The sequence below is a fragment of the Erinaceus europaeus genome, chromosome 7 (genome assembly GCF_950295315.1).
Source record: "Erinaceus europaeus chromosome 7, mEriEur2.1, whole genome shotgun sequence".
Classification (NCBI taxonomy): domain Eukaryota; kingdom Metazoa; phylum Chordata; class Mammalia; order Eulipotyphla; family Erinaceidae; genus Erinaceus; species Erinaceus europaeus.
In genome coordinates this window covers 6,432,247-6,459,827 of record NC_080168.1, presented here as the reverse complement: position 1 = coordinate 6,459,827, position 27,581 = coordinate 6,432,247, and the positions used below count along the sequence as shown (strand labels likewise).

General features: G+C 46.7%; 2 protein-coding genes across 3 annotated transcripts in view; one reads left to right on the top strand and one right to left on the bottom strand.

Annotated features, from left to right (window-relative positions):
- Positions 1-547: 547 nt before the first annotated feature.
- MRPL44 (mitochondrial ribosomal protein L44) lies at positions 548-7,817 on the bottom strand. The gene is made up of 4 exons (XM_007531709.3): positions 7,597-7,817; positions 3,269-3,737; positions 2,217-2,395; positions 548-1,108 (listed from the first exon to the last, which is right to left on the bottom strand). The coding sequence occupies exons 1-4, from the start codon at positions 7,773-7,775 to the stop codon at positions 940-942; spliced, it is 996 nt and encodes a 331-aa protein (XP_007531771.2). The 5' UTR covers positions 7,776-7,817; the 3' UTR covers positions 548-939.
- A 7,041-nt stretch (positions 7,818-14,858) lies between these two features.
- WDFY1 (WD repeat and FYVE domain containing 1) overlaps positions 14,859-27,581 on the top strand; it is a 71,027-nt gene continuing 58,304 nt past the window's right edge. The window contains exon 1 of one of the 2 annotated variants that reach the window (XR_009550607.1): positions 14,859-15,045. Coding sequence is in view for 1 of the 2 variants with exons in the window: in XM_060193680.1 (XP_060049663.1) it covers positions 14,909-15,045 (137 nt within the window). In the remaining variant the exon portion in view is untranslated. The remainder of the gene's footprint in view (positions 15,046-27,581) is intronic. The other variant, XM_060193680.1, reaches the window with a different exon arrangement.

The window sequence follows — 27,581 nt, the reverse complement described above, 5'->3', positions numbered from 1 at the left end:
ACACAGAATTATTGGAGTATTGCACCAAAGTAAAAGACTCTGGGGTGGGTGGGTGGGGAGACACAGGTCCATGAAAGATGATGAATGACATAGTGGGGGTTGTACTGTTAAATGGGAATCTGGGGAATGTTATGCATGTACAAACTATTGTATTTACTGTTGAATGTAAAACATTAATTCCCCAATAAAGAAATAAATTATTTAAAAAAAAAACACAGAATTTTTAACTTAGAACCAAGAGAAGATTATAATCTGTTATAATCTGTTATAATCTGTACCTTATACTTCTTTTTATTCACACATTCATAAGTTCACTGCTTCTTGCGGATTTCCCTCCCCCTTTTAATTTCAGAAGGGGGGGGACAGACAGGCAAACAGACAAACACCCCGGCACTACTCCCCATTATAGTGTTTCACCTGGTGCCATAACAGGTTAAGTTCTCTCTCAGCCCTACACCTTACATTTCTCTAAAGGTTATGATTTGAGTCAAGGTTATATTAAAGAAGAATAAATTGACCGATGTCGGCACATCAAATTCAGCAAATGTCACATCTTTAAAACTTTTTTATTGGTATTCCAGCAAAGTTCATATAGAATATACAGATTCAAATTCCGATCCCTCAAATGTAGGAGAGCAGAATACCTCCCTGGGGCCCTGGGAGTTGGTGCAGCGGCTAAAGCCCTGGACTCTCAAGTATAAGCTCCTGAGTACAACCCCCAGCACCCCATGTGCCACAGGGGTCCTCTGGTTTTCTTTCTCCCACTAACCAGCCAGTCACGGACACAAAAATACAAAAAGGAAAATCAAGCTGTCATCTAATGAACACTTGTCTAATTGTAGGAACTCAGAGTGATGAACATATAGCTTTGAAATCTAAATGACGTCCAACTCTCACTGCTCTGCTCACAGAATTTCAGGCCGCCACATCTCTGGCTGGTTAGCTGACGGCAATGGTCTTCGCTTTGACATTCCCTCTGGGTTTAGAATAGTCCCAGGGCCGTCTGTTCTCAGTGAATCCATAAAGCTTCCGCAGCGCCACTCGTGCAGCTTCCTCTTCTGCAACCAGTACTGTTTCCCCAGGCCCTTCTGCAATCAACTTTTTATCACTGGAAAGAAAGCCAACAGTGATTGGAAATTACACGAGTTAAGCACACGAGACGTGAAGCGCAAGGGTCCTGATTCAAGCCTCCGGCTCCCCACCTGTAGGGGAGTCGCTTCACAGGCAGTGAAGCAGGTCTGCAGGTGTCTCTCTTTCTCTCCCCCTCTCTGTCTTCCCCTCCTCTCTCCATTTCTCTCTGTTCTACAATGACGACATCAACAACAACAATAATAAAAAAATAAAAGGTCAACAAAAGGGGGAAATAAAAAGGGAAAAGAATAAATGCCCACCAGGAGCAGTGGATCCACAGTGCAATAAAACACACACACACACACACACACACACACACACACACACACACACACACACAGACACACACACACACACACGATAAAACAAAAATGGGGAGCCCTCAGCTTTACAATCTTGATGATAATAACTAGCAAACTCTTGTTCAAATAAGTAACTGTGATCCTGTAAAGAAGCGGAAGCAGAAGCTGTGGACATTATCAGCTAAAATAGGCTGAGTACACGAGGATGGTGCGAATGGTCACTTTGCAAATATATTTAGCTGCTTCCTGGATACTTCCCAAACTCGAATCCCACCTCGGCAACTCAAAAAGCTTTTTTTTTTTTTTAAATGCTGTGGTGGGTAACTCCATGTAACAGCTTGGACTCAATCCATGTTGACTTAAAAGCTAAGAAAATTCAAGTCAAATGAATGATTAACAAAACTACAAGGGGAAAAAAAAAAGTAATAGTCATATGGATGGAATTTTCTAAGAAAAGTACTACTACTGGAAGTCGACATCAGACACTAGTTAATCATGTGAGTTGAACTTTACGATTGTACACATCCATGTCCGAACAAAGTTAGGAACAGAGAAAAATCATTTAAGACTGAATTGTAAGAGCAAGAGTTTTCATCTTGTTTTTTATAATCCAATGACCACCTTCTCAAAAGACCATAAAATCCAGGGGAGAAAACATCATCATTCCACACATATAAATATGACCTTAAAAAAAAATGAGCGAACATTTCCCCCATTTGTCCATGCCATTCTCCTTCAGGTTTCCAATCAATGTTATGCGGTGGAGACTAGAGTTCTACTCACCAGTATAAGCCAACAAAATACAAAGGCAAGGCCGTAGTGCTGCCAGATTGCCTGGTGAGCCTGGATTCGGGGGCTGGGACTTTCCTTCTCTCCAATTCTTCCACAAGGAGTCCCATGGGATTTACTACCTGCCACATCTCAAAGAGCTCTTTTCCAGTCATCTGAGTAATTAAGAAGTCCTGTATATAAAGAACCAATGTATAGATTTAAGTTGACATGAAGAAAACCAGGCTGTAATTCAAAGCATATGTCTAACAGAAATAACAAAATGTCCATGATTAGAAAGTTAAGAGTTGAACATGAATCTGACGTCATAACTTATATCTTTATCAGTAAGAAAGCAAATAATTGGAAGCCAGGTAGTGATGCACCTGGCGGAGTGCACATTTTACTGTGTGCAAGGACCTAAGTTCAAACCCTGGGTCTCCACTTGCAGGGCGAAAGCTTTACAAGCAGTGAAGCAATATTGTGGCTGTGTCTCTCTTTCTCTCCCCTTCCACTTTATTCTCCCTTTTCCATCTTGCTGTCTGTCTCTACCCAATAAAATTTTTTTAAAAAAAATGAATACTTATAAAAAAAGAATTCCAATAATTTTTAAAAGTTGAACTGATGAATAAACAGTGATATTTTTCTTTTTTTTAAATATTTTATTTATTTATTCATGAAGATAGAAGGAGAGAGAGAGAACTAGACATCACTCTGGTACATGTGCTATGGGAGATTGAACTCAGCACCTAATGCTTGAGAATCCAATGCTTTATCCACTGTGCCACCTCCCGGACCACAACAGTGATACTTTTCATGAGAACTTGAACCTGGGTCCCCACACATGGTAATGTGTTTGATCTACTGGGTGCTCTACTAGAGTATCTGGCCCTGAAGTTAGTTAATAACATATCCACCTCAGATGTCTTCAGTGATAAAACACTACTTTTAAAAAGCTTGAGGTATTTGTCGGTTTGGGAAAATTCATGCAGACACAACCTTCCAAGCCAAACAGAGGAAGGAGTCACAGCCAGGTGTGCCCTTGGGTGCAGCTAGCAGTGACCTACCCTGACGAACAGTGCGGCCCTCTCAGGTCCGCTGCTCTCCAGCAGGGCCCCGATCACCGCAAAGAAAGTCCGTCGTAACACGGCCGGGGGGACTGGGAATTCTGCACTCAGCGTCAGCTGCTCCACGGCCAAGTTCCTCGCCACATGGCACAGGACTTCCTCGTCAGTGAGGTAATCGACGAGAGCCTGGATGCCTTCGGCGGGCAAGTCTGGAAAGGCGTCCTGCAGAAACTGGGTGAGGCACATCTGTGAAAAGGCTGCCCCCTGCTCAGACAGTTCCTGATTGTCTTTAAGATTGAGAAGAGCGGCTTCTTGGCTGACTCCCAGTTTCTGGCGCTTGGCCTCCTCGCTTTGAATATAGCAGCTATTAATGAATGCAGTTTTGAGAAGATCTAAGGAGAAGGTTTCCTGCAAGCGGTGTCCAAAGGCCTGGACTTCTGCATGGTAATCCCAGTTGGGCTTCTCTGAGCTGCGGATATAAGACAGGATGGAAGAGCAAAATGGTCGTTAGACTCAAATGTTTTTTCACTGCGATGCTATTTCCTTAACTTATGTAAAGGAAATTAAGGACTGGGTTTCTTTTTAGTGCCAAGCTTTGATTTCATACAAGTTAAAACTCAAGTTAGCTGGTTCAAGTCCCCTGTCCCCACCTGCAAGGGGGACAACTCTGTGAGTGGTGAGGCAGTGTTGCCTCTTCTTTCCCTACCTCTTCCCTCCTAATCTCTCTCTACCCTATCAAACATGAAGGGGGGGGTGGCTGATGAGGAGATTGTGTTTGTTACGTAAGCACTGATTCCAACAATCACCCTGGTGGCAATAAAAAATTAACTAAAATACTTAAGTCAGAGGAGTCCGGTGGTAGCTCAGCAGGTTAATCGCACATGGCGGAAAGCCAACAACCTGCATGAGGATCCCGGTTCGAGCCCCCGGCTCTCCATCTGCAGGGAAGTCGCTTCACACATGGTGAAGCAGGTCTGCAGGTGTCTGTCTTTCTCTCCCCCTCTCTGTCTTCCCCTCCTCTCTCCATTTCTCTCTGTCCTATTCAACGACAATGACATTAATAACAACAATAAAAGAAGGAGAGCAAAAGGGGATAAATAAATAAAAACTTAAAAAAAAGTATGAAGTAACTTACTTCACAGCAAAGAAATATGAATCAAGATCTATTTTTTTCAATTTACTGGGGAATTAATGTTTTACATTCGACAGTAAATACAATAGTTTGTACATGCATAACATTTCCCAGTTTTCTATATAGAGATCTATTTTTTTTTTTGCCAAATAGAATATAACATTCTATTTATTTGAATACAGAAATGCAAATGGTTACATTCCTACTGGAAAATTTAGAAATCATTAACTTTTTTTTAAAGAGAGAGGCAAATAGTAAACTAGCTACCAACTTCTAAAACAAAAATTTATCATCTTTATTTATTGGATAGAGACAGCCAGAAATTGAGAGAGAGAGAGACCTGCAGCTCTGCTTCACAACTCGCAAAGCTTTCCTCCTACAGGTGGGGACAGGCGCTACCAACTTTTAAATTTTTATTGATTTATTTTTGGATCAAGACAGACAGAAACTCTGAGGGAGGGGAGAGAGAGAGACCTGCAACACTGCTTCACCACTTTCGAAGCTTCTCCCTTGCAGATGGGAACGGGAGGCTTGGGGGGGGGGGCTCGGACAGTAACGTGTGTGCTCTACCAGGTGTGCACACCCCTAGCCACCAAAATTTCATTCTAACTTTCCAAAGGGGTAGTAACTGCCAGGTTACTGTCACACCAGTAGTAACAGTAACCCCACGGAACTCAAATGTCCATAAAAAGAGTCAAAAAGGGGCCGGGCGGTGGCACACCGGACTGAGCACTAGTTACAAGGCTCAAGGATTTGGGTTCAAGCCACCAGTCCCCTCCCACCTGCAGGGGGACAGCTTCCTAGGTAGTGAAACAGGTGTTTCTCTCCTTCCCTATCTCTCCCACAACCCCTTCCCTCTTGACCTCTGCAAGAGACAGAAAATAAAGTGGTGGGAGTCGGGCTGTAGCGCAGCGGGTTAAGCGCAGGTGGCGCAAAGCACAAGGACCGGCATAAGGATCCCGGTTCGAACCCCGGCTCCCCACCTGCAGGGGAGTCGCTTCACAGGCGGTGAAGCAGGTCTGCAGGTGTCTGTCTTTCTCTCCCCCTCTCTGTCTTCCCCTCCTCTCTCCATTTCTCTTTGTCCTATCCAACAACGATGACATCAATAACAGCAACAATAATAACTACAACAATAAACAAGGGCAACAAAAAAAGAATAAATAAATAAATAAATAAAAAGTGAAATAAGTCAGAAACAGAAGGATGAATGTGGGATGATCTCACTCTCAGGAAGAAGTTGAAAAACAAGATCAGAAAACACAAGTAGACCCTGAACTGGAATTGGCGTATTGCACCAAAGTGAAAGACTCTGGGGTGGGTGGGTGGGAGAATACAGGTCCGAGAAGGATGACAGAGGACCTAGTGGGGGTTGTCTTGTTCTACGGGAAACTGGGAAATGTTATGTATGTACAAACTACTGTATTTACTGTCGAATGTAAAACATTAATTCCCCAATAAAGAAATGAAAAAGTAATTAAAAAGAAAATAAAGAGGTGCTGGAAGGCAAGTAGCTCGCTGCAAGGGTGGAGCTCAGCCCCCCACCCCCAACCACCACACTGAAGGAAGCCTGGGCGCGGTGATCTCCAACTCCCTCACTATCTAGGAATAAGAATAAGAATTAATAATATGAACTCTCAGAAGGCTAGAAATGGACCTACCCTATGACCCTGCAATTCCTCTCCTGGGGATATATCCTAAGGAACCCAACACATCCATCCAAAAAGATCTGTGTACACATATGTTCTTAGCAGCACAGTTTGTAATAGCCAAAACCAGGTGTCCAACAACAGACGAGTGGCTGAGCAAGTTGTGGTCTATATACACAATGGAATACTACTCAGCTGTAAAAAATGGTGACTTCACCGTTTTCAGCCGATCTTGGATGGACCTTGAAAAAATCATGTTGAGTGAAATAAGTCAGAAACAGAAGGATGAATACGGGATGATCTCACTCTCAGGCCGAAGTTGAAAAACAAGATTAGAAAAGAAAACACAAGTCAAACCTGAAATGGAGTTGGAGTATCACACCAAAGTAAAAGACTCTGGGGTGGGTGGGTGGGTGGGGAGAATACAGGTCCATGAAAAATGATGAATGACATAGTGGGGGTTGTATTGTTAAATGGGAATCTGGGGAATGTTAGGCATGTAAAAAAAAAAAGAAGTAGAAACGCAAAGCAGAAATTGACTGAGTTTGGAGTATGGCACCAAAGTAAGAAAGCAGAAGTACACTAGAGTTTGCAGTGAGTACCCTCCTAACACTTCCTCTCCACTTTTCCAAGCTTTGGGTCCATGATTGCTCAACAATTTGTTTGGCTTTGTATGTTAACTCTCTTTTCAGTCACCAGGTTCCAGGTGTCATCAGGATGCCGGCCAGACTTCCCTGGACTGAAGACCCCACCAATGTGTCCTGGAGCTCAGCTTCCCCAGAGACCCATCCTACTAGGGAAAGAGAGAGGCAGACTGGGAGTATGGACCGACCAGTCAACGTCCATGTTCAGCAGGGAAGCAATTACAGAAGCCAGACCTTCTACCTTCTGCAACCCTCAATGACCCTGGGTCCATGCTCCCAGAGGGATGGAGAATGGGAAAGCTATCAGGGGAGGGGGTGGGATATGGAGATTGGTTGGTGGGAATTGTGTGGAGTTGTACCCCTCCTACCCTATGGTTTTGTTAATTAATCCTTTCTTAAATAAAAAAAAAAAACTAAAAAAAAATTAATAATAATAACGGGGGGGGGGAGGAGAAATAGATGCATCGATTTGTACCACCTGTCACGACTGTCAGAGACATACTGATAAACAACAACAAGATGCAAAACTCCGTGCAAGGCAGGAGCTGCTCTGGAGCCAAACTCTATTGGCACCCCATCACCGGGGTGCAGAGACCTCATGCGAACTCTCCTTGCAATATCAATATGCTGATGGCTTCTTTTTTCTTGTCCGACATGGCAGCCCGGGGTGCGCCGCTCTTCTCTCCCCGCCCCGCACCCCGAGGGCGTCTCGGGCACCCAGAGCCCCCAGCCCTCACCCGGGTCCCCAAGTCTCAGGGTCCGACCCCTCCCCACCCCCGGGTAGGCGCCCACGTTCCGGGCGTCAGTCGCCAACCCGGGGTTCACGCCAGGCCGCCGCGGGTCTCCAGCATCCCTGACCCCTGACCCCCGACCCCCGACCCCTTCATCCTCCCCAGTCACCCCTACCGGCGCGTGGGCGGAGGCGGACACCGGAGCAGGCGCCAGCGCTCCAACTCCTTCTGGAAACGGATGGCGGCGCGGAAGCCTTTCTTCACCCCGCGGACCGGCGGGGCGACTGCAGGGGCGGCCGGAGCCAGGAGTCGGCGAGGCCCCCGCAGCAGCCACCTCACCAGCCCAGATGCCATTGCAGGAGAGGAGGACAGCAAGGAGACCGGAAGGAGAGAAGCCGGCCCTGTGTTGCTGTAACACCGCGACCCCGGAAACAGGCGGTGAGGATGCTCCGTGGGCGGGGCCAATTTATCGAGGGCGGGGCCATCTTGCGGGGGGGCGGGGTATGTGATTGTACTGCGCGTGCGTGAAAGAGCTCTTTCACTCGCCTATGGATTCCTGTTGAGCAGTGAGATCTGCCTGGCATCTGGATCCAGAGTGCCCCGATGTTGCTTCTTTTTGATAATTGAGCTCAGGTTCCTCCTTAGCTCGTTATAGTGCAGCAAGAAGATGTTTCAGGTTTAAAAGAAAACAAATTCTCCATAAAATAAAAGGAATATTTTTGTATGGACATATTTAGTATTTCCTTAGCAATATTATTGTATCATGTAGCATTCCTACCCAAGTGTTGGAATTTTAAATCTAGTCTTAATTCACACGGAAGGGTTATCTGATTTTCCAATTTTGTGTTGTGTCTTTTCTATTTTAGATAGAGGACAGGCAAAGAGAGAAAGAGAGGGAGAGAGAATAAAGAACACAGAGGTCCTGGAGAGGGAGAGAGGGAGGCAGAGAAAGAGAGAGAGAGAGAATGAATGAATGAGAATGAGAATGAATAAAGAACACAGAGTTCCTGGAGGTGGCGCAGTGGGTAAAGCGATGGACCCTCAAGCATGAGGTCCTGAGTTCAGTCCCCAACAGCACATGTACCAGAGTACTATCTTTTTCTTTTTCTTTTTCTTTTTCTTTGTCTTTCTCTCTCCTCCTATCTCTCTCACTAATTAAAAATAAAATATTTGAAAAATTGTCACTTAAGAAAAAGAGCAAAACACTCAAGCTTCCCTCAGTGTAGTGGAGGCCAGCCTTGAACCTGGATGCTCCACTTGGCAAGTCATCACACTGTCCAAGTGAATATGAATATATATATTTAATGCATTTTATTATTTTAATGAGAGAGGAGATCTGAGCAGTGCACAGCTCTGGCTGATGGTGGTGCAGGATTTTAAACCTGGGACTTTGGAGCATCAGACATGAAAGTTCTTTTGCATAACCACTATGATATCTCCTCTGTGCTTAGTGATCTATCTCGGTGGTCCAGTTGTCTGTTTCTGTGGCCTCACTTCTTATTAAAAGCATTAGCCTTCATCCTGATGGGACTCCTATGTCTTCACTTGTTCTTATTTCCACAAACATCTTCTTCTGTCCAGTTACCAAGTTACTTTTTTATGTATTTTCACGGAAACAGCCCAGTGACCAGCCTTATCCCTCTCCCAGGTTCTTGTATTCAGCCTCCAAATAGCCTTGTACCTTTCTCACCTGGACACAGCTCGCCTACCTCCATTTCCCTGACACAAACCTAATTATATTGTATGAATCACCAAGGTCATGAATCTTCAAAGTCAGTGTCAGACAAAGACTCTCTTTGCTCAAACTGTATTCAGGACTAATATCCTTACCTTTTCAAATTGAGCTCAGGCTGAGTCACACACACACACATACCACATACTCCCCAGACCCTGGAACCTCCCTAATATAAAAATCAAAGTTCTTCCTGGCCTCAGGACTCTGTGAAGCCTGCCGGGTGAGTCTGCTGTCCTCATCTCTCTTAGTACTTCTCTGCTCAAGCTCTGTCCGCTCCCCTGCCATTTGTAGAAAGCCCCAGGAGGGCCCTCATTCCAGGGCTTGGCATTTGCTGTTGCCTTTGCCAGCCCAGCGCTTTGAGATTTCTGTAGGGCTTAATATCTTCCACTTCCTCTTGGCTCAGATTTCACCTTGCAGCCTTCCCTGGCCACCAATCTCAGGGTGCATTCCCCAAAGCACATGCTTAGAGGTGGATGCATAGAGCATTGATTTAAGGATTCAAAGACTGGGGTTGGGGCATGGAATTGGATTAGGCAGGAGTCAAATGCAGTGCAGACCCGGCAAAGTCTGATATCCTCCACCCAGAAGAGAGTTCTGCAACAAATGTGTTTGATCAGTGTGTCCTTGTTCAGAATGAAATGGCCAGGCAGGGGTAGATAGCATAATGGCTATGCAAAGAGATTCTCATGCCTGAGGCTCCGAAGTCCAAGACTCTATCTCCTTCTTCTTCTTCTAGCGTTTGCCCTTCTTCCGTAGCCAGTCAACAGCGTCAGGTTGAGCCTGATGTCAAGTTTCGAGACCTCCTTTGAATCTGGAGAGGTGGCAGTCGTTGACTATGTGGGTCATAGTCTGTCTGGAGCCGCAGGGGCAGTTCGGGTCGTCTCTGGCTCCCCAGCGATGGAACATAGCGGCGCACCGGCCATGGCCTGTTTGATAGCGATTGAGGAGGGCCCAGTCATAACGTGCTAGGTCAAAGCCGGGTTGACGCTTGCAGGGGTCTGTGATGAGGTGCTTGTTCTTTACCTCAGCTGACTGCCAACTCTCTTTCCAAGAGACTGGAACAGAGAAGTTCAGTGTAGGCATAGGGGACCAGATTGGGTGACGAGACGTCAAGCGTTGGACAGGGTGGGCGAAGATATCCACGTATATTGGCTGTTCTGGTCGAGCGTAGACGTGGGAAATGAACTTAGATGATGCCGCATCCCGACGAATATCTGGCGGGGCGATGTTGCTAAGAACTGGCAGCCATGGAACTGGGGTGGAACGGATGGTTCCAGAAACTATCCACATGGAGGAATATAATTTGGAATCGACCAAGTGGACATGGGGGCTATGGAACCATACTGGGGCACAGTATTCTGCAGTGGAATAGCATAATGCCAGAGATGATGATCGTAGTGTGGAAGCGCTCGAGCCCCATGAGGAGCTGGCCAGTCTTGCAATGATGTTATTCCTCGCGCCCACCTTTGCTGCAGTTTTTATGAGATGTTCGTGAAATGACAGACTGCGATCGAGAGTAACGCTAAGATAGACTGGCTGGGCTTCATGCCGGATTCTCTGTCGCCAAGCTGCACATTAAGCTCACGCAAGGCCGAGGCATGGTGTAGATGGAAAACAGATGATACCGTTTTTGCAGTGCTAGGGATTAGTCACCATTTTTTACAGTAATCAGATATCAGAGACATGTCTTTCGTGAGTGTTTCCTCGAGGATGTCGAACTTGGATGCCTGAGTTGCACAGCAGATGTCATTGGCGTAGATGAACTTCCTTGAAGAAGTTTCTGGGAGGTCATTGATGTAAATATTAAATAGCGTAGGAGCCAGAACAGAGCCCTGGGGGAGGCCACTTGAGACAAGTCTCCATCTGCTAGACTTGTCACCCAGATGCACCCGGAATCTTCTGTTTTGGAGAAGAAACGATATAGTGTTGGCCACCCATGGAGGCAGGCATCTTGATATCTTGACTAGGAGACCACAGTGCCAGACCGTGTCATAGGCTGCTGTGAGATCAACAAAGACAGCACCCGTCTTTAAATTCTTCTGGAATCCATTTTCAATGTAAGTTGACAGGGCCAGGGCTTGTTCGCAGGTAGATCTTCCTGGGCGGAAACCAGCTTGGGCGGGTGATAGGAATTTCTCTGTAAGAGAAGAAATACGTGACAGAAGCAGCCTCTCAAGGAGTTTGTAACACACGGAGAGGAGAGAAATTGGTCTATAGCTGGCGGCCAGTGTTGGGTCTTTCTTTGGTTTCAAAACCGCTATAATCTTCGTGCGACGCCAAACTTTGGGCATAGACTCAGATTCCAAGATGTGGGACAGGAATGAAGCGAGCCACTTCTTTGCCGCGGGACCCAGGTTAAGAATGAGTTCTGGGGTGATGTTATCATAGCCAGCAGCTGTTCCCGGTTTGACCCTCTTCAAAGCATCTTCCAGTTCAGACAGTGTAAAGGGAGAGAGTTTTGGAGATGGACAAGATAACCGGAAGTGGGATGATCACTCATGGGAAATTTCTCTTTTCCAGACTGGGTCGATCTTAGCACGTCCAACTTGAGTTAGGTGACTGGCCACTGAGTTTGGAGATACGGGAGGATGGGAGACGGGAGGGGGTTGGCTACCGGCACCCAGTCTGTGAAGAAGCTTCCAGGCCTTCCTACTTGAGTGGGTGAAATTCAGACTTTCCGTGAGTTGTTCTATCTCCTGTAGCATCATAAATCAGAGCTGCTCAATGCTCTCGGAAAAGAAAGAAAGAAAAAAAAAGAAATGGCCAGATCTTTGTAGTTCTGGTTTACCCAGTCACTGCATCTATGTGTCCCCCATGAAGGTGGACAAGGCCATGGGGTTCTCTGCAGCTGAGACAGTGCCCCGAGGAGCTAGAAGCCAGAGCATATCTGCTCCGTGTAGTGTCTCTGCAGATGTGACACATCAACCTATTTAAATCCGCAACACCCCCGAGAGCCTTGTTACCCTCTCCAGCTTCCTTTTCCCTGCAGCTTTTTCCCTGTCACCTAGTGCATTCTGTTGTAAGAGCACTTCTGATCTGGACCCACACAAACTGACACGACTCCCGTATATAAGTGGAATAAAAGGAATTTATTCTTAAGTTTGAAAGACTGAAAATAAGGCCAGTCCTCAGACTTAACACAGAGATGACACCAAAAGACAAAAGACAAGACAAGACAAACCCAGCTGGGTGATCTCAGGCCAGTACCAAGTCTGGTCCCATCACTCTGAGATAACCAGGCTTGAAATTCACCCTCCTTTAACAGGGAAAAGCAGGGAGTCGGGCGGTAGCGCAGTGGGTTAAGCGCATGTGGCACAAAGCGCAAAGACTGGCATAGGGATCCCAGTTCAAGCCCCCAGCTCCCCACCTGCAGGGGAGTCGCTTCACAGGCGGTGAAGCAGGTTTGCAGGTGTCTTTCTTTCTCGCCCCCTCTCTGTCTTCCCCTCCTCTCTCCATTTCTCTCTCTCCTATTCAACAACAATGATGACAACAACAATAACTACAACAGTAAAACAACAAGGGCAACAAAAGGGAATAAATAAATAAATAATAAAAAAGGGAAAAGTGAAGGGGGGTCTGCATGATTGGGGTGGTCTGCATGTCCTTGCTAATTTTTTTTTTGGGATAAAGGGTTTCAAGGAGAACAATCCATTCTTATCTAACAGGGAGGAAGCCAGCAGTGTTTACAGAAGCCAAGTGGACAGGTTAACATAGAGCTGAGGAAGCAGGGGTTACAGGGTGTGCAGTTTCAAGATCAACATTCGTATCCGCCAGGTGCGGAGCTGAAACATTTAGTGCATTAGTGTATTTCATCTCATCTAGTCCCTCAGACGTTTTCTCTATTTCAATGGACTAGTCTAAATTTGGGGACTTCCATTTCCTCACACTGTCATTGTCTTTCTTGTTTGGCTTATTATCTGATTTCTTCACTGGCCTGGAAAAGGCCTAGCTGTAAAGGTTCTGTTTTGAATGACGCTGGGCTTCTCACAGGCACTCGGTAAAAATTGTTTGAGAAGTATTGGCTCTCTGGCTCATCTAGTCTCTCTACTCTGCAAGCTGGTCAGGAACTGGTCTTCCTCACAGGAGGTGGACAGTGCTTGTTTAACAGAAGCATTAATACACCCCTGCATGCAAATGAGGCATTAGGAAATACTACAGCACTCTCTAGTTGAAATACCAAAGGAGCCATATAAGTAACTTGGTTTTTTATCTGTTCACAAAATGATGAGAAGAGAGAGATGTGGTCTGGGAGGTGGCACAGTAGAGAAAGCACTTGACTCTCAAGCATGAGGTCCCAAGTTCAATCCCCAGAAGCACATGTGCCAGAGTGATATCTGGTTCTTTCTCTCTTTCCTATCTATTTCATTAACAAATAGATAAAAATCTTTTTAAAAAACTTGGAAAACAAAAAAGAGGAGGGGGGGAGAGAAACCGACCCCAGAGCAAGCACTGCACAACTCTGGCTTATGGTGGTGCAGAGGATTTAGCCTGGGACCTCAGCTTCAGACATGAAAGTCATTTGCAGCACCATTATGCTGTCTCTCCAGTCCAAGGTTACTAGTATTGAGATGTAAAGAAATTGGGATAGCTCCTAGTATATTAAGGGGTGGGCGTTGCCTTTCCTTTCTTTTTTTTAATATTTATTTTATTTATTCCCTTTTGTTGCCCTTGTTGTTTTATTGTTGTAGTTATTATTGTTGTTGTCGTTGTTGGATAGGACAGAGAGAAATGGAGAGAGGAGGGGAAGACAGAGAGGAGGAGAGAAAGATAGACACCTGCAGACCTGCTTCACTGCTTGTGAAACGACTCCCCTGCAGGTGGGGAGCCGGGTTCGAACCGGGATCCTTGTGCCGGTCCTTGTGCTTTGCGCCACCTGCGCTTAACCCGCTGCGCTACAACCCAACTCCCCGCCTTTCCTTTTTCTTACAGCTCTGTGACCTTAAGTAAACAAGTGACTTAATTTCTCCCTGATATAGATCACTCTATGACTTCCAACCCATTATATTTCAAAGACTCTAACACTCTAAACATTTTTACAGCTTAACTTTCTGAAGCTGGGGGGTCTCTTCCAAACAATGGCATCTTAGATGACACACTTAATTAAGTGTACACATTGCTGTGCTATGCACAAGTACCTGGGTTCAAGCCTCCAGTCCCCACCTACAGGAAGTAAGCTTCACAAGTGGTGGAGCAATGCTGCAGGTCTCTCCCTCTCTCCTTCTCTATCTCCCCATCCCTCCCAATTTCTCTCTGTCCTATCAAATAAAATAAAGGAAGGAAGATGAGGGAAATTGTACAGTGGTTATGCAAGAAGACTGTCATGTCTGAAGTTCCAAAGTCACAGGTTCAGTCCTCTGCACTGCCATAAGCTATTGCTGAGCAGTGCCCTGCTAAAGTAATGATGATATAAATGGAATCTTAATTTTTTTAAAAAAATGGATACAAATGTAGTCTTGTGTTCTCTGAGTGCTCAGTCCACTCATGGGTGAATAAATGATGGACTTTCTAACCTTTGTAAGCTTCCCCTACTGCTCTGGGGTACTCCCAGTGGTCCTTGGTCCCGGGCCTTCTTTCTGCGCCGCTTTTCTAGGCAATACAGCGCGGTCGCGCACTCACTCGGGGGTTTACGGCGGCGGCGCGGCGCCCACGTGGCCGGAGCTCAGCTCTGTGTCCCCGCCCACCCGCCCCGCTGGAACCCGCCCGCCCGGCGCCCGCCCGCCCCGAACCCGCAGCCGCCGCCGCCGCCGCCGACATGGCGGCCGAGATCCACTCCAGGCCGCAGAGCAGCCGCCCGGTGCTGCTGAGCAAGATCGAGGGCCACCAGGACGCCGTCACGGCCGCGCTGCTCATCCCCAAGGAGGACGGGGTGATCACGGCCAGCGAGGACAGGTAGGGCCGGCGGCCGGGACTCGGGTCCGCGCGGGGGCGTCCCTGGAGGACCCCCCCTTAGTCCGCTCCGGCGGGGACCCCCAGCTTCGGCCTTCTGTGCCTGAGACCCCCAGCTCGTGGGGCGCTCCTCCAGATGTGGGGTCCCTCCTCCAGATGTGGGGTCTCCCTTCCAGATGTGGGGTCTCCCCTCCAGATCTGGAGTCCCTCCTCCAGATGTGGGGTTCCCCCTCCAGTTCTGGAGTCCCTCCTCCAGATGTGGGGTCCCTCCTCCAGATGTGGGGTCCCTCCTCCAGATGTGAGGTCTCCTCTCCAGATCTGGAGCCCCTCCTCCAGATGTGGGATCTCTCCTCCAGATGTGGGGTCCCTCCTCCAGATGTGGGGTCTCCCCTCTAGTTTTGTGGTTTCCCTCCACATGTGGAGTCTCTCCTCCAGATCTGGGGGCCTCCCTCTAGTTTTGGGGTCCCCCTCCAGCTCTGGGGTCCCCACCGAGCCCCCTCCCCAGCCCGAGATCCTTCTTCCTCTGCGCCTTGCAGCCTGAGACCCCTTCCTAGCCCCTGCCTCTAGCCCGGACCCCCATTCCCCCGTGTACCCCCATTCCCCCGTGCACCCCCACTCTGGGGACCCACTCAAGTCCTGCTGAGCCTGTCCAACCCCAGACCCCCATTCCACCCTGTCCCCTTATTGTGGTGATCCCCCAGTCCTGCTGAGTCTGTCTAACACGGGACCCCCTTTCCACCCTGCCCCCGACTCTGGGGACCACCCCCTCCCCCAAGTCCTGCTGAACCTCTCTAGCCCGGCCCCCATTTACCCTCCCCAACTAGGGACCCTCCCCCCAGTCTTTGAGAGCCCACTCACCTGGTACCCCCCATCCCACTGCTCCTCCAATCTGCACCCCCATTTATGCCCTCCCTTATCACCTGGGGCCTCCCAGCCCACTGCCCCATTCCTTTCCACCTGGGGACCCCTTCTCCCCCCACCTCTGCTCACTCTTCCCATCTGGGACCCCGTCCCTGGTCCCTACCGTGCCCCTCCAGCCTGGGACCCCTGCCTCTCCTGTGTGGGCTTTTGCTGGAGCGCTTCAGGCCTCCCATAGAAGGGGGACTTTCTCAGCAGCCCCGAGTCTGGGGAGGGGGGGCAGAGGCAGGTGGGGCCCCTGACTCCAGGGATTGCCTTCTTGCAAACACACCTGCAGCCACATGGGATCCCCTCTCCCTTCCCCTTTGCTCCAGGGGACTACACTTCCCTTCAGCACAAGCCCAGGGCCCTAGCCAGATATTTTTCCATAGTTGCTAGAACCACCTGATTTCTTATTTCCTGCCTAGTTTCTTTTTTCTATCACCACCCCCTTGTGATTTTTTTTCTAAAGATGTTTTTATTCCAGAGGACATATGTCTTCATCATTAATGGAAAATCGATATTACTTACCAGTTTATCAATACTATTTGTTATAATGTTAATAAACAATAGCATGTTGATCTTGTGCATCTAAGTTAGTGGGTTTTTTTGTTTTGTTTTTTAACCAGTGCACTACTCAACTACGGTTTATAGTGGTGGTGGTGGGGAAAATTGAACTTGGGACTTTGGAACCTCAGGTGTGAGAATTTCTTTGCATAACCATTATGCTATCTACCCCACCTGATCTTGTGCATTTGAGCCATTATTTTTGTGCTCAGACGTCTTGCACTGAATACTGGAAGCAACAGTGTGATCCGATTTACTCATCTTACCCATGGAGACATGTGGTGACTCCCCCCCCAATGCATTCTGGGACTCCCTATTCCAACTCCCTGCTCTCCCCAAGGGCTGTGTAGTTGGATTGGAGAGAGATTATTTATTTTAAAGACTTTAGCATTTCTCCAGCTGAAAGTTGAAAAGGTCAATGACCCTTCCTGTGGGAATCTGGAAGAAACTACTAGTGTTTACTGAATGAAAACTGTGTTTCCTAGATACAAGGAGTGCTCTGTAGTGGGGAGATTCCAAAAGTCAGGAGACTTTCTGGGAGGTAGAGGGTGGTGTTCTGTAAAGGCCAGCTTTTTGTAAGCATCTCTTTTGAAGTAAATCACTTTGAGGACTTGTTCTGAAAGGAGCATGCCTCTTCCTCCTCTTCCTCTTCTCCCTCACAATAAAAACTTGTTTATAGTTATAATTGTTATGGTGGATCACAGTTTTAGTTTGGTATAAGCAGGAAGTAATTGGCTTGAGATATGTGATGTTACAGTAAGTTTCCATTCTTATCTAACCATTAATAAGTGGAAATAGAAATTAGGGTGGGGGAGATAGCATAATGGTTATTATGCAAAGAGACTCTCATGTCTGCAGCTTCAAAGTCCTAGGTCCAATCCCCCATACTACCAGCCAGAGCCCAGCAAAGCTCTGATTAGAAACAAATAATAAAAGAAAAAAGAGAATTAAGTGATAATGAACCTTACTTCCTCCCCTCCCCCATTTCTCTGACTTTTGCCTTTTGCTTTTTAAAAAAATATTTATTTATTTATTCCCTTTTGTTGCCCTTGTTTTTTTAATTGTAGTTACTATTGTTGTTATTGATGTCGTCATTGTTGGACAGGACAGAGAGAAATGGAGTGAGGAGGGGGAAGACAGAGAGGGGGAGAGAAAGACAGACACCTGCAGACCTGCTTCACCGCTTCTGAAGCGACTCCCCTGCAGGTGGGGAGCCAGGGCTCGAACCAGGGATCCTTACTCTGGGTCCTTGCATTTTGTGCCACCTGCGTTTAACCTCTTGTGCTACCGCCCAACTTCCTGCCTTTTGCTTTTGAGTTGAGTTTGCCAACTCACATAGAACTGACCTCCAAGGAGCTAGAAATGATTGGGAGACCTGGTTCATGGGTCCCGGGGAGAACATGGACTTAGACATAAATCAAGGCCAAGGACCAATGATAACATTTGCATCCTATGAGCACCAGCACAGACAACACTTCATACAAACCGCTGTCTTCCTTCCTTTTGGTGGGTAAACTGCTGGGTTCTGGAGAGTGCTGGCCCGGAGCCGTGCTGATCAATGTTTTATGGAAAGTGATGACTTCGTTGCTCTGGGACTGAAATGTTCTGGGGGAGTCTAAGGTCAGCTCATTCCACCCCCACAGCTGATTCTGCAAGGCCCTGGGTGGAAGGCTCCAGGAGAGGGGTTTGGTGCTTTCTTGGTTTTGTCATTTGTTTCAGCCACTTGGCATTTTCTTGAAAGAGGAGGCAACGTTTTTAGGAGGCCTCCCCCTTCATGAGAGTTAATGAAAGCACATGACTTCAGGGTCTGTCTTTTAGCGGTGACGTGTCTTTTTCTAAGATTCCTTTATTTATTGGCATGAGAGGAAGAAAGGAGAGAGTAGAGTACTGTGAGCACTCATATGTTACCAGGGAACCTACTCGGGACCTTGTGCTTCTATTTATTAAATTAAATTTTTTAAATTTTATTTATTTTAATGAGAGAAACCAGGGAACAGGGGAGGGAGAGAGAGAGACAGACATACAAACCAGATCATTGCTTAGCTCTGGTTTATGGTTGTGCTAGGGACTGAACCTGGGACTTTGGGGCCTCAGGCATGAGAGTCTTTTGCAGAATCATTATGCTGTCTCCTCAGCCTGACCTCATACTTCTAAACCCAACAGTCTAGCCAGTGCACCACTTCCTGGACTCCTGGGGGTATGTTTTTATTTTTATTATTTTATTTTTATTTATTTATTTTGTTTTGTTTACTATTGGATAGAGACCGAGAGATGTTGAGAGGGGGGAGATAGACAGCCACCTGCAGCCCTGCTTCACCACTTGTGTAGCATTCCCCTTATAGGTGGGGACCAGGGGCTCGAACCTGGGTCCTTGGGCACCGTATGTGTGCGCTTAACCAGGTGTGCCACCACCTAGTTTTTTTTTTTTCTTTTTGGTTTTTTTTTTTTTTTTTTACAGTGTTTTTACATTGTCATAACTCCGTGGCATTCTTTCTTAAGAAAAAATGTTTTTAATTTGTTTTGGATAGTGACAGACACATTGGGAGGAAAGGGTGAGAGTGAGGGAGGGAGAGAAAGAGACACCTGTAGCACTGCTTCATCATCCTTTTGCAGCTTTCCTGCTGAATGGGGGAACCGGTTCTTGGACCCCAGTCCCTGTGCACTGTAAATATGTACAGTCAACTAGATGTGCCACCACCCAGCGGCCTGCTCAGTCATCACTCATTCATTTATTCCTTCATCTATTGAAAGAAAACTGTGCTTGCCAAATGTCAGGCCCTAAGCATCCAGCAGCAACCAGAGCCAGAACCCTGTCCGCCTGCGACTTCTGACTCCGTCGAATTTTCTGGTCACTGACCTGGTAGAACCCACATGTTGAAGAAATAGCAGACTGTCCCTAACCAACAAACAAGCATTTGGGGAGCCTGCTAGGTGTAGGGTAGAAAGACAACTGACAGACAGACAGTCTCATGAAGAGAAAGCAGTAAGCTGTCCACCTGCAGGGTGCTGAGAAGACTCAGAGGAGGGAGTGTCTTTGTGGGGGAGAATCAGGGTTGAAAGGTGTCCCCCTTCCCCCGCCACTGTAAAGGAAGTACCATTTTTGTCCCAAAGGACACAATATCATTCTTTTTTGACTGCAGAGTAGTATTCCATGGATTATATGTGTGTAAATGCTATAAAGGAAGTCGGGGTTGCCCAGGCAGCAGAAATAAGGAGCCCAATGATTTCATGGAACGTGGGGACCGGTTGTCCTGTGGGCAATTCATTCCCCTTAGGAATTAGGTACTTCCTTTCTAAACAGCTTGGAAGCGTCAGAGTTCAAAGCAGGTAGCTGGAGTTTGTGCTTTATTATTATTTTATTTATTTATGTATTTATTTTGAATAGTAACAGTGAGAAGGAGGGGGAGATGGAAAGGGAGAGACACCTGCAGCACTGCTTCTCCGCTTGTAAAGCTTCCACCCCCCCCCAACCCTCTGCAGGTGGGGAACAGGGGGCTTGAACCTGGATCCTTGCTAAAACTGAACAGACTCCACAGTCAAATATTCATTTGTTGATTGTGAAAGAGCCCAAGGGCGTGTTCAGGTGGTGGCCTCAGCAGTGGAGTGTGGTGAAATGTCTGTGCGCATCTGGTCCCAGCAGCCACTGGGCGGGCTAGAAAAGGGCCCCAGACACCTTGGAATAACTTCTGGGCGTTTTGTAGCTGGTCCATGAGAGGACTGAGACTTCACCTACGGTCTGGCTCTGAGACCCTGATTCTTTCTACCATGAATTCAGTTGTTCTATATACTTAGAGTCCAGGCAGTACCAGTGGTCCACAGTTCCAGCAATGAGTGTAACGTGCTAGGATTTGACTTTTGCTCTCATTCAGTTAGTTTCTCTTCTTTCCTGGGGGGAAGAGGCTGTAAAAAAGAAAGAAGACTGTTAAGTGTTTTCTGGGGGTTTTGTTTGTTTGTTTTTCCAGAGCACTGCTCAGTTCTGACTTATGATGGTGCTGGGAATTAAATCTGGGACTTTTGGTGCCTCAGGCATGAAAGTTTTTCTGCATACCTACTATGCTATCTCCCCCGCCCAAAATAAATTTTTAAGACTGAGAGATTGCTCCCCTGGTAGGGTTTGGTTCCTTGTCATATGTGTGGCCTGAGGAAAGCTTTGCTGTTGATGGTATCTCCCCCAAGTAAAAAGAATGACAAGAAAGTTGGCTTGGGAATGGTGAACTGTCTTATACTCAGGGCCTAGGTGTGCAACCCTGCCCCTCCCCAAATTTAAAAAGAAATAAGTGTTTACATTTTCTTTCGTTTTAGAGACAGAGAGAACAATTTATAGGAAAGCGAGGGGTAGAGAGCAAGAGAGAAAGAGAGAGAAAGACACCTGCAGCACTCCTTCACCACTTGTGACCCCCCCCCCTCACACACACACACAGGTGGTGAGAGGGGGTTTGAACTAGGGTCCTGCATGCTGGAATGTGTGTACTTTACTAAGTGTGTTCCTGCCTGGTCCCTTGTGTGTATATTTTCTATGTAGCATCAGCTTTATTTCACCCAAAAGTGACATTTAGTATTTGAAATGGGGTCTGACAGAAGCAGATTTATCTTTATTTTTTTCTTACGATTTTATTTATTTATCAATGAGAAAGATAGGAGGAGAGAGAGTGAGAGAGAGAACGAGAAGCAGACATCAGTCACTTTGATACACGTGCTGCCAGAGATTGAACTCAAGACCTCATGCTTGAGAGTCCAGTGCTTTATCTACTGCACCACCTCCTGGACCACCTGATTTACCTTTCAAATATATATATTTTTATTTATTTTATTTTTTAATATTTATTTATTTTCTTTTTGTTGTCCTTGTTTTATTGGCGTTGTGGTTATTATTGTTGGATTAGAACAGTGAGAAGTGGAGAGAGGAGGGGAAGACAGAGAGGGGGAGAGAAAAACAGATACCTGTAGACCTGCTTCACCGCCTGTGAAGCGACTCCCCTGTAGGTGGGGAGCCGGGGGCTCGAACCAGGATCCTTACACTGGTCCTTGCACTATGTGCGCTTAACCCGCTGCACTACCGCCCGACTCCCAATGTCTCTCCTTATCTATCTCCCCCTCCCATCAGTAGCTTTAAGAACTCGTGGTGGAGGGGTGATCCTGCGCTCCCTCCCCCAGGGGACATCAGACAGTGTCTAGCAACTTATTTTGGTTGTCATGACTTGGGGAGGCTACTGCTACTGACCTCTACTTGGTAGAGGCCCAGGACGGATGCTGCCCAGCATCCCATAATGCTCAGGCTTTTCCAGCCTGGAGGGCAGCAGCACCCAGGTGGGGGAACCTCCTGGCCTTGCTGGATGGGCCTGTTATCTGGTCTCTCCAGACAGAAAACCTCAGAGCCGCGTGGGACTTGGGTCACCACCCTGGTGGCTGGGCTGTAGCCCAGATTCTGATTCACTAGGCCTGGGTGGGACCTGCTCTCCTGCCTCTGCCAAGTTCCCAGCGATGTTAGAAGCGAAGCTGCCGGCCCAGAAACCTCTGTCTGAGGACAGCTCTGCAAGAAGGCACAGCCCCTCCTGGCTTGTCTGTGAAGTACCCCCAGCCCCCAGTATCCCTGGGCTCCTCTTCCTGTCAGCTTCTGGGAGCTGTTTGCCTGCAGGCATTCTGACCCCCAGTACCCACCTGTCCCTCCCCCCCCAGTAAATCCAAGCTGTATATGACAGCCGAGTACAGGCTAGAGCCCCCTCCCCCCCCCCCAAAAAAAAAAAGCAGTAAGCCAGTGAGGCCACTGGGGCTTCCTCCCTGGAGTCTCTGCTCATGTTTTGGGCCAGTCAGAAACCTTCAGGGGTCACTGTGCCTTGAAGGCTTAACAGAGAAGCCACTACTATTTATTTATTTATTTATTTATGAGAGGGATAGGAGGAGAAAGGATCAGATATCATTCTGGTACATGTGCTGCCAGGGATTGAACTCAGGTCCCCATGCTTGAGAGTCCAACCCTTTATCCACTGTGCCACTTCCAGGACCATCTCTCTCTTAAAAAAAAAAAATATATATATATATATATATATTTTTTTTTTTAATTTTTAAAGTTATTTTAATGAAGGAGAGATAAAGAGAGAAAGATCAAAGACCAGAGCACTACTCATCTCTCTGGCTTTTGGTGGTGCTGGGGATTGAACCTGGGACTTCATAGCCTCAGGCACAAGAGTCTTTTGCAGAGCCCTGAAGCTGGCTCCCCAGCCAGGCACTCCTCTTGTTTACATGCCTCTCCAAGGTAAGTCCTCACTTAACATCTGGGACTGCTTCTTGGAAGCTGAAGACTCACACCAAGGGCAGACCTAACTTTTCTCAAAGGAGGCCGGCTCTCTCGTCTTTCTTTATCAACATTCTAGCACTTAAGAGACTGATTCCAGGACATGCACTCTGTCATTAAAGTGCTAACTACCCTGTGCCCTGTTATTTAAATGTCACTCTCCTGCTCAGCCTGCATTAACATTTTTTATTTTTATTTATTTATTTTTTTTAAATTTAATTTGCTTTTTTCCCCCTTATGTTGCCCTTGTTTTTTTTTTTATTGTTGTTGTTTATGTTGTCATTGTTAGATAGGACAGAGAGAAATGGAGAAAGGAGGGGGAGAGAAAGACAGACACCACAGACCTGCTTCACCGCTTGTGAAGCGACTCCCCTGCAGGTGGGGGGCCGGGGGCTCGAACCGGGATCCTTCCTCCAGTCCTTGCGTTTTGTGCCATGTGCCCATAACCCACTGCGCCACTGCCCAACCCCCATCTGCATTAACATTTTTTTATATTTATGTATTCCCTTTTGTTGCCCTTGTTTTTTTATTGTTGTTGTAGTTATTGATGTCGTCCTTGTTAGGACAGAGAGAAATGGAGAGAAAAGGGGAAGACAGAGAGGGGGAGAGAAAGACAGACACCTGCAGACCTGCTTCACCGCCTGTGAGGTGATTCCCCTGCAGGTGGGGAGCTGGGGGCTTGAACCAGGATGCTTATGCTTAGTGCCACATGCTCTTAACCCACTGCACTACCGCCCAACTCCTGCATTAACATTTTTTAAAGATTTATTTGATTGTCTTAATCCTGTGAGAGCTCTAGAGAAGCTAGAACTCCACTCTAAGACCGGTAGCGCCAGGGACCAAACCAGGAGCCTCAGAGTGCCAGCCCTGCACCTGACCAGTTGGGCTACTTTTCCCCCGGCCTCCAAAACTAGGATTAAAATTTTTATTTAATTTAATTTTATTTTAGATAGAGAAGTTGAGGGAAGGAGAAGATAGAGACAAGGGGAGAGAGATCTGCAACACTGCTTCACCACTTCTGAATCTTCCCTGCACGTGAAGACCAGGGTCTGGAACCTGGGTCCTTGTGCACTGTGATATGTGTGCTCAGTGAGATGTGCCTGCTTCCTTCGACTTTTTTTTTTTTATTTATTCCCTTTTGTTGCCCTTGTTGTTTTATTGTTGTAGTTATTATTGATGTCGTTGTTGTTGGATAGGACAGAGAGAAATGGAGAGAGGAGGGGAAGACAGAGGGGGAGAGAAAGACAGACACCTGCAGACCTGCTTCACCGCCTGTGAAGGGACCTGCCTGCAGGTGGGGAGCCGGGGGCTCGAACCGGGTTCCTGACGCCGGTCCTTGAGCTTAGCGCCACCTGCGCTTAACCCGCTGCGCTACAGCCCGACTACCCTCCTTCGACTTTTTAACTCTAGTTCTCAGTTGTGTGTGAGCTTTGGAAAGACACTTGGGACGGCAGAGCATCAGAATGAAAAGTCAGGCTTCGTGAGTACATCCTTAGACATCCATGTGTGAGGTCCTGAGCTCAGTCCCTGAGTGACGCAGCCTCTGCCAGAATGAGGCAGAACGGTGACTTCAGTGTTCCCAGCTGATCTTGGGTGGACCTTGAAAAATCCATGTTAAGTGAAATAAGCCAGAAACAGAAGGATGAATATGGGATGATCTCACTCTCAGGCAGAAGTTGAAAAAGATCAGAAGAGAAAACAGAATGATGCTCCGACCTGTGTCTGCCTGTCTGCCTGTTTTATGCCTCTTATATGAAATGGAACAAACTGTCTCTAAGACCTTGTGAGGACAATGGTGGTGAGGTCCAGGAGGTGACTCTTAAGCATGAGATCCTGAGTTCAATCCCCAACAGTACATGTACCAGGATGATATTTGGTTCTTTCTTCCTCCTTGTCTGTCATTCTTCTTCTTTTTTTTTAAAATATTATATTTATTAGTGAGAAAGACAGGAGAGAGAGATGGAGAGAGAGAGAGAGAGAGAGAGAGAGAGAGAGAGAGCATGAGCACAAAAACCAGACAACACTGGTGGTCCATAAGCTTGTGCTGCCAGGATTGAACTCAGGACCTCATACTTGAGAGTCCAGTGCTTTATCCACTGCGCCACCTCCTGGACCACTCTGCCTATCATTCTTCATGAATAAGTAAATAAAATTCAGATAGAAAGAAAGAAGGAAAACTGTGGTGGTTACTACTGGGAGGGTGAGCACACAATTTTCCTGGTGGGTGTGGTGTGAACTACACCCTATAACCAACCCTACAACCTTGTAACCTACTATTAATCACAAATAAATAAAGTTAATCGCATGTTAACTTTATCTTGATAAGAATGAAAAAACTCAAAAATGATAACATTTGTGAAGTTGGAAACATCCTTGAATTAAGTAGGATTGTGTTTTAATCAGGAAACTGTAAAAAAAAAAAAAAGTTAAAATGCCATAGCCTTGGTGGTGCTGTGAAAAGGTGATACAGCCCAGCTGCCATTTATTCCCTGCTGGGGAAACAGAAGAGGAGGCTCTGCTCGTAGAATAGAGCTGGGAGGAACCCATCCCCTAGACACACTGGCCATTGTCGTGATGGAACCTGAAGTTTAGAAAGATGAAGGACAGAACCTTTAAAAGATATGCATTTACAGGAGTTGGGTGGTAGCGCAGCGGGTTAAGCACACATAGCGCAAAGCGCAATGACTGGTTGAAGGATCCCGGTTCGAGTCCCTGGCTCCCCACCTGCAGGGGAGTTGCTTCATAGGCAGTGAAGCAGGTCTGCAGGTGTCTGTCTTTCTCTCCCCTTCTCTGTCTTCCCTTCCTCTCTCCATTTCTCTCTGCCCTATCCGACAATGACAACATCAATAACAACAACAATAATAATTGCAACAACAATAAAAAACAAAAGGGAAAATAAATATTAAAAAAAATTTTTAAAAAGAGATAGGCATTTACTTACACACTCTGCCCCCCCTTTTCTGTCTCCATAGGAATGTTTATTATAAGCTTTATGAATCCATGCAGACTGCATCTGCCACCTTCATTTTTGCAAACTGGAGTTTGGGAGTTCAACATGCTTATAATATGCCCCCAAGATCTATAGACTGTTGTTTTTGCCCGGTTGGCTTCATGGGCGGGAGACAGAGACGACCAGGGACTCATGGCTGAGCGGAGAGCAGTATTTCTTTATTGACGAGCGGGGAATCAGTACAACAAACTAATCTCTTTTTATCACAACACAATTCTGTCCTGCATCCTTCTCTTCCGGAGGCAGCGTCAGGAACCAAGGAAGTACATAGGATAGGGGCGGGGAGAAGGGAGAAGCCTGAACCAGCGAGGACTAAACCAAAACCAAAACCTCCCAGAGGCAGGGGGAGTGAGACCAAACCAACGTAACAGAATGACCATGTAAATAGACCACAACCTCAAGCAGTGTAACAGAAGGGGTCCCACAATAGAGCAAGATGGAGCTCCACCAGAAACTTGGTTTTGTCTGGCGGAGGCCAAATAAAGGCAGAGCTTGAGTGTTTGAAATCCCTTACGATGGTCTGCTTTGGCTGCTAAACACAACTACAGAAAACCAGCTGTTAAAATATTTTTGGTTGCACCTTTTCATTTGTTGCACCAGCTGTGTATTTTAATATGATTTTTTTCTCTTCAGCCTTTAAAGCATATTACCATGACTGAGTGGGGTGTGGACTTACCAGCTGTTCATGCAGAAACAATTCCAGCAAAAACAACTTGAGCTCTGAGTATTGTGTTTAAGAAGTGCCATGGGGTTGGGGGCCACTAGATTCTTACAGAAAGCTATAAAGTGTAGGAGTCGGGCGGTAGCGCAGTGGGTTAAGCAGGTGGCACAAAGCCCCAAGGACCAGCATAAGGATCTGGGTTCGAACCCCCAGATCCCCACCTGCAGGGGAGTCGCTTCACAGGCAGTGAAGCAGGTCTGCAGGTGTCTGTCTTTCTCTCCCCTTCTCTGTCTTCCCCTCCTCTCTCCATTTCTCTCTGTCCTATCCAACAACAACAGCATCAGTAACAACAACAATAACTACGACAACAATGAAAAACAACAGGGGCAACAAAAGGGAAAATAAATATTTAAAAAATTGTTAATCATTATTAAATCACTAATAAAATTAAAAAAAATAAAGCTAAAGTGTTTTTTTAATTTTTTTTTTTTTTTTTTACCAGAGCACTGCTCAGCTCTGGCTTGTGGTTTGTGGGGGGGATTGAACCTGGGACTTTGGAGCCTCAGGCATGAGAGTTTGTTTGCATAACCGTTATGCTATCTACCCCTGCCCGATGTCTGTTTTCCATGTAACTCATCACAGGCATTTTTGTTTACTGTGTGTGTGCATATATATATAAACAATTAAACATTGCCATCTAGTAGGGCAGTACCATTGGGGAGGGTGTCTCTTAACACATCTTACTAGATTTATAACTGTCTTCAAGTCACACATTTTCTCCATGACCACACCTGGTCACGTAAAAACGGGCTTGGATAGTGGTGCACCTGCTCGAGCACCCGTGTTACCACGCACAAGGACATGGTTACATGTACCCCCTACCCCCGGTCCCCACCTGCAAGGAGAAACCTTCACAAGCAGGGCCGCAGGTGTCTCTCTACCTCCTCCTCCCCTCTTAATTCCTCTCTGTCTTTATTCCAATAAATGGTAAAGAAAATCAATATTTTTAAAATACACTACATCAGACTTGCACCCAAGCGCTAGCGCTCATTGGGTAGAGTGTGAGCCTTACTATGTGTGTGTGGCCTGGGTCCATGTCCCCACACAATGTA

Excerpts from the sequence above, each read along its gene's own strand:
- MRPL44 (XM_007531709.3), bottom strand. The coding sequence starts at position 7,775 with ATGGCATCTGGGCTGGTGAGGTGGCTGCTGCGGGGGCCTCGCCGACTC. Across the intron at positions 3,738-7,596 it reads CCGCCTCCGCCCACGCGCCG|CTCAGAGAAGCCCAACTGGG; the intron begins GTAGGGGTGACT and ends TTATATCCGCAG. Across the intron at positions 2,396-3,268 it reads GGGCCGCACTGTTCGTCAGG|GACTTCTTAATTACTCAGAT; the intron begins GTAGGTCACTGC and ends CTTTATATACAG.